This window comes from Pseudonaja textilis, chromosome 18, assembly GCF_049901715.1.
Source record: "Pseudonaja textilis isolate UNSWEBS1 chromosome 18, rPseTex1.2, whole genome shotgun sequence".
Lineage (NCBI taxonomy): Eukaryota > Metazoa > Chordata > Lepidosauria > Squamata > Elapidae > Pseudonaja > Pseudonaja textilis.
In genome coordinates this window covers 4,230,654-4,242,059 of record NC_142007.1, presented here as the reverse complement: position 1 = coordinate 4,242,059, position 11,406 = coordinate 4,230,654, and the positions used below count along the sequence as shown (strand labels likewise).

At 45.2% G+C, this 11,406-nt stretch overlaps 1 protein-coding gene across 1 annotated transcript in view; it reads left to right on the top strand.

Moving 5' to 3' along the window:
• Positions 1–8,596, top strand: part of PLEKHN1 (pleckstrin homology domain containing N1) — a 39,734-nt gene extending 31,138 nt beyond the window's left edge. The window contains exons 11-16 of the mRNA XM_087914919.1: positions 402–587; positions 2,007–2,267; positions 3,038–3,190; positions 3,657–3,878; positions 4,646–4,694; positions 6,268–8,596. Coding sequence (XP_087771045.1) covers positions 402–587; positions 2,007–2,267; positions 3,038–3,190; positions 3,657–3,878; positions 4,646–4,694; positions 6,268–6,443 — 1,047 coding nt within the window. The 3' untranslated portion in view covers positions 6,444–8,596. The remainder of the gene's footprint in view (positions 1–401; positions 588–2,006; positions 2,268–3,037; positions 3,191–3,656; positions 3,879–4,645; positions 4,695–6,267) is intronic.
• The last annotated feature ends 2,810 nt before the right edge of the window (positions 8,597–11,406 follow it).

The following is an 11,406-nucleotide window of genomic DNA, read 5'->3' as shown; positions in this document are numbered from 1 at the left end:
TGCAGGGCAACCAAAGGAGACCCAGCTGATCAGCTGAGACTCAGGAGGCAGAGAATAGATGGAGGCGGGGCTAGTCAGAGGTGGGATTTGCCGGTTCTCCCAACTACTCAAAATTTCTGCTACCGGTTCTCCAGAACTGGTCAGAACCTGCTGGATACCACTTCTGGTCATAACTCATTTTTTTCTATGCCATGGTAACTTTGGTCAGTAAAGGAATTGTTGTAAATCAAGGACCGCTGTAATCTCTTCATGAACTACCCGCTTAACATCTCACTCTTCTTCCCCATTCTTTGAAGGCCAGGATTGCATTCCTTTTGCCATGCCAATCGTTCAAGTGTATTCGATCAGCTTCTCTGCCCGCGGCCCAAATTCCATGCATTTTAATTTCTCGCTTGGTTTAGTTTTCAGGAAGCGGAAGAGGGTCACTCACCTCGGAGGGCAGAACGAATTCCTGGGCTTCTGCTGGGAAGGGGCCTACGTCCACCCACCACTCCCAAACTAGCACAGCCTCTCTGTCCGAGAGACCATCGGTCGACGCGTTGCCCCAGAATTGGTTAGCTGAAAACCCTGTGCCGCAACCAGTCTGCGTAAGTTGGAGGTTCAAAAATCGTTCGGTTTGTTTTTTGAATGTCACAAAGGAGTTTTTTTTTTCCCCAAGAGGCAACTAGACTTTCTGGTTTTTCTTCAGCTCTGACTGGGTGGCAAGGAACGGAAGGATTTATGGGCTGAAGAAGCTTCTGGGAGAAGCGAAAGCCTTCAAAGAAAAACCAGACAGTCCAGTTGCCTCTTGAAAAACAAAAAAAAGCACCTAAAAGCAAAGAAATTTTGGAATAAAATAAGGATCTGGTTGCAAGAAGTAATTGGTTCAAAAACAGAACTTAAGCCTGAAATGTTCTTACTAGGTATATTCAGAGGTGAATATAAGAAAGACATTGAATATATACGGTAATAATACATATACTAACAGCAGCTAGAATAATGTATGCCCTAAATTGGAAATTAGAGAGTAGCCCCACAGATAATATGATTATAAAGAAAATTATGGATTGGGCAGAAATGAATAAACTTATAATGGAATTGCAGGAGAAAGAAAACAAAGAATATTATATGGTTTGGGGAAAATGGTATGTTTGGTTAGATAACAGGAATAAAAGATAATGCAAAATGTAAATGTAAATGGGGGTGTGTGTGTGTGTGTGTGTGTGTATGTAAATGAAAATGAAAATGGAAAAGTCGATGCCACAACTCACTGCAAAAACTATATATATGATTTGTTTTTAAAGCTGAAAAAAATTAATAAAAAATATTTAATATTTTAAAAAGCACCTTTGGGACAACCATTACCTGGAGGACTGAGAATCTCCATAAACTTTTGAACGAATGTTCCTTAGAAGACAATATTTGTAGCATGGGGTTGAACTGTGTGGTCCTTTGTGCTCCCTTGAGTTCGGTGCTCTTCTTCCAGGCGTTTCATGACCACACTAGGTAACATCATCAGGGCCTCTGTCTCCCTTTTTTGCATTTATTTTAACAATAAATAGGAGCTTTATTATGGAGCTTTTGCAAAAGGGAATTCTGTGCTCACGGGTGGAGCCACAGAAGACATTTCCCCCAGGAAGGCTGGGGTTTATATACCGTTTCAAATATACAGTCTCTGCCCCTTTCCGGGTTCACAATCTATCCAGCTACACCTCACCCTACGCAACACCGCTATTATTGTAGTGTAACATCAGTTTCCTTAACCTGTTTACCCATTTCCATTTCCAGTAATCTCCTTCATTAACATGTTACTGGACAGCGTGACCCACCAAATATATGACCTTCATACAAAACAATAGAGAATTCTTACATAATATTCCAGTAAATTATCTTAGGTTAATACCGAAGTTAAAAATGGCGTTACCATTGCTTCATATTTCCACAGGTATAATTTTACATATCACACCATGTAATTTTTCTGCTCAGGGATGGTGTAGAGACATAAATGGTGTCTCCTCTTGTTGCAGTGCTCAGGAAAGCAAGGGGCAGGAATGCCGAAAGCCGAGCTGAAAAGAAAAGGGAGTTCTCGAAAGTCCAAAGGGAAGGGGGTCCCGCCATCTCAGCCCCCCCAGGGCCACTGGGAGGACTCCGAAAAGAAAAGCCCCTTCCCGCTCATCTCAAAGCACCCCCATGGAGAAGGAGTCTCTGCCGTGTACAATGAGCCGTACTCAGCCCTGGCCCAACAGGAGCATCCTGCCGTCCGCCCGCTGCACCTGGACTTAAACCATGTACGGGTTGAGGATAATCGGAGAATTTGGGGAGTGGGCAGAGCTCTGGGATTGTTCTGACCTAGGCTTCCCAAGAGCATGAAGCAGACTCCTCGTCCTGATAAAACCCCTTTTATTTAGGTTAAAGTGAATTCCTCTCCAGCAAAGTCCCCGCCAACAGTCTTTCATAAGCTTTCACAACTACAGACTTTTATCAGGCTTGGAGAGCTGCCAGGCCGATATCTTCCAAACGTCATGCTGTAGCACCAATTACTTGGCAAGAAGTCAGGAACAGATCTTCACTCTAATGAATGGAACTAATTGTCTCCTGCAAACTCCACTCCCCTTTCATTCCTCTTTATTCCCTGTGGGAGGAGCCATTCACCGTTCACCTGTGGTTTTACTCCCGAGTCGACCCTTGTTCCTTAGCTGTTCCCTTCTCCTGGCAGCTCTGTGCATGCACATATCGGGGACAGGCTCCAGCTGCTCTTCTTCCCAACTGATCTCCAATAGCTGATAACTGTCGGACGGCCCTGGCCTCATCTCTGCCTCCGATGCAGAGCCCTTGTCAGAGCCTTCCCCAGACTCCAGGACTGGCCCATGTTCCTCCACAACCTCCTCACTGTCCGAGTCTGCCACCAGCTCTGCTGGCCACTTGTGGGCCACAACAGGGATCAAAGCCCTGCTTTGTGGGCTTGGGAGGACGAGGATCTGGAATGGCCCTGCAAACGTCCCTCTGCAGCTGGATTTCTCATGCAATGAGCCTTTTTTTTTTTTTGTCTCCTCTGCAGCTGAAACAGTGGAACGTGCCACGGAGTCAGACTTGTCCAGCTCCCCAAACCTTGGAAAATATCTCTCTGTCGTCTTCCCCCATGTATGCGGATCCCTACACGCCCAATTCCCCCTCCTCGCACGGGGCCGCAGGCTCGTACTTCCTCGACGAGGTGAGTGGGGCCAAGTAAGCAGAGGGTACAAGGGGGATCTCAAAATGATTGTACAGGTAGTCTTCAACTTACAATAGTTTCTTCTCCTTCTTCCCCCCTCTCTCCCTCCTCTTCTTTCTCTTCCTCCACTTCCTCCTCCTTCTCCCCCCTTCTCTCCATCTTTCTCTTCCTCTTCTTGCTTCTCTTTTTCTTCTCCCTCTCCTTCCTTTTCTTTCTCCTCCTCCGCTTCCTTTCTCCTTTCTTCTTCTTCCTCTTCTCTCCCTCTTCCTCCTCTTTTCTCTTCCTCTTCTTTCTCCTCCTCTTCCTCCTCCTCCTTCTTCCCCCTCCCTCCTTTCTCCTCTTCTTTCTCCTCCTCTTCCCTCCTCCCTCCTTCTTCTTCTCCCACTCTCTCTCCCTCTTCTTCTTTCTCCTTCCTTCCTTCTTCCTCCCTCTTCCTCCCCCCCTTCCTTCTTCATCTCTTTCGCAGCTTGGGAGGTGTCATGGGCCATCCACTGTGGAGCACCAGAATGGCTACCCGGCCATGCCAGTGTCCGTTCCCATCTGCCACCATCCTCTTGGCTGGAGGAGCTTTCAACCTTCCTGCGGAAATCCCTGGCGAGAACCCAGCCTTGCACAGAGAGGCAATGCCTCGGTCCCGGCCTTCCATTTTGCCACAGAACCTGCACCAGATGTCCATTACTTGACCACGGTAAGTGCTGTGCAACATTTCCTGAAGAGATTTGATCCTCCTTACCCACTTCTGGGTGGGGTAGGGGTGGAATCGGGAGACAAAACTGTCCTGTGGGTGTCATGCCCTTGTCGGAGTCTGATTCCGAAGGGGAGATTGAGCAACTGACAGGGAGTGGGAGTGTGGATCCGGTGGCTGTGGGGAAAATAGGGGAAGGGCACAGTCTGGCTGGGCATTCAGAGGAAGACCCAGGGCCACCCCCTCTTCATCTTAGGGCACGCATGGAGGAATGGAGAAGGGAGCAACATGGCTTATGGGAGAGAAAAGGGCCCTGATCCCTTTCATTAGTTGCAGCTGGGAGAACAGGATATAAGTGGGGCGTTTGCACACAGCACATTGCTGGAATCAAAGCATGCATTATCTTTGTCAGGCTTATCTGGGTTTTGGCGTCCTCCCAACTGTGTGTGCCTCGTTATCTTTTGGAAGTCTGCAATTTATTATCCTGGTCTGTCGTGTTAATTACCTCAGCGTGGTTTGTGTTGGTTTTTTTATTTCTACTTTATCTGTACTTTGGGTTCGGACTGCACTTCTTCCCTTCGTAGACGGTTTTTGGAAGAGTTTGATCTCCTGCCGAGGATAACTGGACGTTAGGGGACAAGTTGGCGGCATTAAAGGGAATTTATCTACTTTTGTGACTTTGTTGTTCTTGTGCCACGCCCCTGGTCATTGCAGTGGGCTTCACAGCTCTCAACTCCTTTTTTTTTTGGTCTTTCCTCACCTGCAAACAGAGCACCTCGTCCGGAGATGGCCTTCGGATGCGTTCCTTGCCGACTTCAGGTGAGTGCTTGGGAAACCTTGAGTCTTGGCTTTGAATGAGTCTTCTGGATTAGAATTCACAGTCACGTAGGAGAAGAACAGCCAAATATATGGGCCATCTCTTATTAACTGGGAAAGCTTAGAGCAATTGCCTCCTCACTCAACATTGTCAAAACTGCAAAACTCCGTAGTTTACTCCACCGGAAAAGTCCGAGTTCTAAAGTAAATGTTGAGGTGTATTCTATTTCTTTAAAGATATGCTCCCATTGTCTCAGTTTAAAAAATGGTTTTGATTCCTCTATCTCCATGCAACATACTGCTAAATGTACATTTAGAAGCATTCTCCCCCCGACACCCAAATCTTAACCTATTACTTTAAAATATTACATTAAAATAATTTCTACAAGTGTCTTGTCAGGAAAACGTTAAAAATTTAGAACGACCAGGAAAATTAGTTCTAATTTGAATAGCCATACCTTGAAACTTGATTAATCAAAATTAACTAATTTTTGGAACTGCCTCCAGGCTTACTTGGACCTATTTCCTTCTAAGCGATTGACAAAATCAAATAAATAAAGAAGACTGGACAATTCAGAGGGGATCCAAACGAAAGCAACTATCAGGTTGCAATGATTGCACTCATTAAATCATGAGCAATGCAACTCCAGAAGGAGCGTTCAATGGTCCTTACCGGGGAAGGGATTGCGGCCTGCTTGGCTGCCCCAGGCTTCAAATCCTTAACTTAAAGAATAGCAGAGTTGGAAGGGACCTTGGAGGTCTTCTAGTCCAACCCCCTACTCAAGCAGGGAACCCTATGCCATTCCAGGCAAATGCCTGTCCAATCTCTCCATAAAAGCCTCCAGTGTTGGAGCATTCACAACTTTGCTTCCATTGATTAATTGTTCTCACGGTCAGGAAATTCATCCTTAGTTCTAGGTTGCTTCTCTCCTCGATTAATTTCCATCCATCGCTTTTTCTCCTGCCTTCTTGTTCTGACCCAAACCTTGTTCCAAGGAAACAAATACAAAACAGAGGTAACACCTTTTCATGATTTGTTACGAATTCCGTTCCTTCCCGGTTAAAAGGCTGTTTCAAAAACATCTTTGCTTCCTGCAAAGAACTCCAGTTTCTCAGCTGGCTTTTATCTCTTAAGGGAGGGGCCTTTACTTTGCAGCCTTACTCCTGAGTTGCCTGTGCTGCTGCAGCTGCTCTTTCCTTCAAGCAGCCCTGCACACATGTGCACTGGGCCCAGGCTCCTCGGGGACCTCTTCCTCACTGCTGCCAGCCTCCACAAGCTCCACTCCCTGATGGTCCTGGCCCCATCCCTGCATCACATGCAGGCCCCTCACCTGAGTCCGCGCTCTCTGAGACCTCAGCCATCCACACCTGCTGTTGGTGAACCACAACACTTCTGGTGCTTTGGAGAATAGCTTGACTCCCTCTTCTTTGGAACAGCCCCTGAGATATTAGGACACTGCTATCCTGTCACCTCTGGTCCTTCTTTTCACTAGACTATAACAATTCCTGTAATTATTCTTCGTATGTTTTGTCTTCTAGACCACTAATCCTCTTGGTTGCTCTTGATCTCTTCTAGATGAAAACCTTCAGGCTTACAACCCCCCTGAAACAGGAGGGGAATCGCTCGACTCGACAACGTATCACGACTACGCTGAGCTGCAAAGCTTCCACGAGGACTATAGCTACGACAACATCTGGGAGACAGAGGTGAGGAAGCCGCTCTCCTCCGACCATGAGATCTACGATTGCTAAGGGAAGCGTCCATCCACTGAAGCAGGAAGAACGGAAGGGAGGAATGAGAAAATTGGATGGTGGACTTCTGGAGGCCAGGAACCCTTTGCCCCATTCCCGTTCCTCTACTTTGGCTTGTGGTGCTATGAAAAATAAAAAATACTTCTGAGAAAAGGATGTGGAATTCTTCCCATCCGCTAATCCACTGGGTACCAACACAGCGGTGGACCCTGGTTAGATGGTTGTTATGAAGAAATAACTGTGTCTGTGGGGTTAGAACCAGTCTGGATTTTTGTGTGCCATTGATAGATCTTGCAATTCACCCCCAAACAGCAAAAACAAACAAACAAAACCCACACCCTATCTGCTAACCGTTACGCCAAGGAACAAATGCAACGCTGGTTTTTTTCAAAGTCGCCATTCAATCGGTTGAAGACCTGAGCTGTAAAAATAGATTTTGATGCTCCTGCAGGATTAGGAATTTTGAGATGGCTTGTAGCAACAAACCACCCCCACTCCCCAAAGCAAACAAGTATAAGACATATTTCCCTGGCTGCAACAAAAACAAAAACAACAACAACAAAAAGCACAGCTGTTATGAAGGTTTGCAAAGAGACAGCATTGCTGGCAATTCTGACCCGGGATAAAATGAGGGTATCCTTAGTCAAGTATATAATAAACGGCTCGATCAATACACACAGTGTGATTGCGTGCGCATAAATGTGCCCAGGAAGGACAGCCAGTTTTTACGCCCAGTACATTGCTTCAAGGGAACTTATTTTTCCCAGCGAATCCTCTGCCTTTTGGTGTATGTCATAAAGAAGGACCTTTTTTGCACTCTCTCCGATGGAGAAATATTTTGCTTTGTGAAAGCTGGCTAGGGCTACTTCCTGTGTGCAACTGTTATTCCCAGGGCCTAACACAACCTTGCTTGCTTGCTCTTGGGGACAGTTGTGTTCTCCACGGTTGATAGTTATCCTTTTTTGAAACATGCTGCTTTGTTGATTACCCTTTAAATAATAATAATAAAGCTGCTTGCAAACTATTTGGGGCAGAAGTAGAATGCTTCCTGTTGGGCACATGGAATAGAAGAGAAGACTGTAAGAAGAACAGAGGAGAAGTGAAGAACTGGTGGATCGTTTCAAGAATTGGGAATGTTGCAAAGATTCCCTAAGACCCATATTATGTTGTATGTATGCATTATGTTGTGTTTGTTGTTATTTATTCTTCTTCGCTTTTATAGCCCATTGTTCCTTGAAGAAACCAATTGGATAGCATCTTCCATCTCCTCCTTCCTTCCTTCCTTCCTTCTTCCCCTCTCCCTTCCTTCCTTCTTACTTTCCTCCCTCCCTCTTTCCCTCCCTCCTTCTTTCTTTCTTTCTTTCTTTCTTTCTTTCTTTCTTTCTTTCTTTCTTTCTTTCTTTCTTTCTTTCTTTCTTTCTTTTCTTTCTTTCTCTTTCTTTCTCTCTCTTTCTTTTTTTTCCTTCTTTCTTTCCTCCCTCCCTCCCTCCTTTCCTTTTCTCTTCCGAATAAACTCATCTGGTCAGTCAGGCAATGGGATGGCAGCAGACACAATTCTAGTTCACACTTTCGGTGTTGCTATGGGCCGGGATAACCCATGGTCTACTTTTGTTACTTGAATTTAAAATATAAAAATAGATACTGTTCAACCGCCAACGTTTAGTAAAGTTTACAGGAGGGCCTTTGTTGGCTTGTCTGATATTCTATTTAATAAGCAATTAAATGTGTTTGCTTGCAGCAAGGGGAGAGGTAATTTTTCTAAAGAAATTATTTAATTTAGTAAAAATGATCCCAGCTGTTTTGACACCAGCTGCTTCTGGATGGCTGTTGAAGTAAAGGGTGGAGGTGTTGGTTGGTTATGGCTGTAATTTCAATTCCAGTTGTTGTTTTTTTTGTACTTTTGAGGTGTGTGTTTGTGTCCGAGTCGGTGTGTTGTTGGCTTTAATGTGAGTGCAAACTGTAAAGTGATATTGGATCTCAAATCTTGCAGTTCAGGTTGCGATTGTGTTGTAGCAATGCTAGAGGATACTTGATGCAAATTTTGTGTGCATGGGAGTGTGGGTCGGTGTGTAAGTGTGTGGAGGAGTTGTACAGCTCTGACAATGTTCCTTTGGCTATTTCTTTGAAGACCTCTAATAAAGTTAATATAATTACGCATGCCTTGTTTTTGCTTTCTAACGGAGATATGTCTGTCTTTAATGAAAAACAAAACTTAATTTTTTTCCCAGGCTAGCTAAGTCAGCTGAACTCAAACAAGAAGCAAATTGAGGAAGAGACAGCTGTTGAAGGGGGCTCTAAGCCAGATGTTCTCAGGATTCCTGATGTGCTAGCATGAAAAAGGTTTCCAAGTTATAAAAGTTCCACTCATTTGTGCTACTGCTTCTTCTTCCTTGGAGTGTACATCTCTAGAAAGGTGTACAGATGTGCAATTTCCAACCACAGCTTGGTAGTTTTCTTGCAGACGTTTCATTACCCAACTAGCTAACAGAATCAGTGCTAGAAAGGAGTGTTGTGTGTGTGGAGAAGAGGAGGAAGAGGAAAAGGAGGAGGAGGAAGAGGACTGTGGGGTCCTTGGTGCCCTCCGAGCTTGGTGGTTTTCTTGCAGACGTTTCATTACCCTACTAAGCAACATCGTCAGTGCTAGTAGGAAGTAGGTTTTCACTGAAGATGTTGCTTAGTTTGATCATGCAACATCTGCCAAGCTCAGAGAGCTCCAAGGCCACAGCAGAAAAAGAGAAATTAGGGTTTGCTGTTAGAAGAAGCCAGGATCTTGTCAACTTGGTTCTGACGGAGTGGGGGAGCATTTCAAACGAGGTTGAGTATCCCCGTTGTTGTTGTTTTTTTTGCAGCTGATTCCTAAATTTGCAGTGGGGAACTCCTGACCACCTGTGAGCAGGTGAAGCCTCCGAGTTTCAAAGGTGCAGAAAATAAAAATAGGCAGGATCTCGGGGGAAAAGCTTAAGGGAGATCCCCCCCGCCCCCCAAAAAATCTCCTCATTCAAACACATCCCTTTTGTAAAATGAACCTTGTGAAAACAGAGGGAGGGAATTCAGAAATTGACCGTAATGAATACATTTTTCAGAGCAACCATCCCCTTTAGCCTTCAAAGGCAGGAGGTGGTGATCCCCATGCAAAGACACCCCCTCTTATTATTTTTTGGGGGGTGGGTGGGAATGCATTGTGCTCTGCAGCCCTTCTTCAACCAGATGCAACAGATCCGTAAATGGAGGGGCAAGAAACGATAACAGGCAGCTAGCAAATTGTTTGTAAACAAGGTTCCCCTTTTAAATACGATTGCACAAGGAGAGAAGCCCTTAACTGAGCACTGATGTGAATTACAAGTCTGCTCCTGATGTTTTGTTAACGCTCTGAAGCAACTGGTTTTATTTATTTAGTGCATGGCAAATACATGAACGTATAACAAGTCGCAGCTGGACTGCATTGGAGCAACTGCAAAAAAGCGACACTGTAAGTCAGCAAAATTGCCTCGGGTCAAACTTAATTTGCGGCGACTTACACATCCACGTACCCAAGATCACCCTGAATTGTTTTTCTCTCTCTCTCTCTCTCTTTTTTTGCTGTTGTGAAGACAACTGGGGAGTCCTGCTTAGTCAGGTGCGCCCCTCTTTGAGTCACATGCTTGTGTTCTTTTTTTATGCGCACACTTCCTTAGGCGAAGGAGGTGGCGGTGGGAACAGAGCTGTGTGTAACCATAACAGGTGTTCTCCACCTTTCCCGGAATATCCTGATTGTTTCATTTATTTTTGGGAACGAGTCCCCTTCAGGCTGCCAATGAATTCATTCTTGTTTCAATATTTATTTCTTGAATGTTAGATAGTAATTCTGTTGACATCCCTATCATATCTATTCTGGACCATGATAAATGTCTATTTGAATAAAAGGTGTATTGTTTAGTTTTGGCATTACTTTCTCTCCGTGTATCTTTTAGATTTAATTCATCAGCCATTTTAAAGTGGCCGATGAATTAATTCTTCTGCAGGAAGTCCTCGACTTACCACCACAACCGGGCCAATAAATTTCCGTTGCTAAGCGAGGCAGCTGTTAAGTGAATTTTGGCCCCCGTTTTTCCGACCTTTCTCGCTGCATTTGTTAAGCGCATCCCTGCGATCGTGAAGTCCCACGGTTGTTAAGTGAATTGGGCTTCCCCGTTTGAATTGGCTTGTCCGACGGTCACAAAAGGGGAATTACAACTGTACTGAGTACACGCCAGTTGCCAACTGTCCGAGTTTTGATCATGGGACCATGGGAGGCTGAAGTTGTTCATAAGTGTGAAGAAGGGTCATCAATAGGCCACTTTTTTCAGGATCGTCATAACTTTAAAACCATCACTAAAGAAATGACTGTAAAGCCGAGGGCTACAGAGGTGGTATTCAGTCGGTTCTGACCCGTTCTGGAGAACCGGTAGCGGAAATTTTGGGTCGTTTGGAGAACCAGCAAATACTGCCCCTGACTGGCCCCGCCCCCATCTATTATCTGCCTCCTGAGTCCCAGCTGATTGGCTGGCTCTTCTTGGGTTGCCCTGCACAGGAGAACGGAGCTGGAAAGCAGGTTAGGGGGGCAGGAAGGAAGGGGGATTTTGTATATGTAATGACACTGCGACCGTCATAAATATGAACCCGTGGCCGAGCATCTGAATGTTCATCATGTGACCACAGGGAATGTTACAACAGTCAGTAAGCGGGGGAAAATATTCCAAAGTCCTTTTTTTTTTCCCCAGTGCTGTTGTAACTTAACCTGTTTTAGTCACATATCCCTTTTTTTTTCCCCCAGTGCCGGTCACTAAAGAAAACATTTGAATTCTACCTGCTTTTAGCTGGTCAGAGGACCGGTGCAGGTGGAAAGGGTTAGGAGGCTGCAAAGGTTCTCCTGACATCTGATTTTCTAAGCGGGGCCTTTTCAACGCCAGGTTCCTAGAGAGAGCGTAAATGAACAGAACGGACA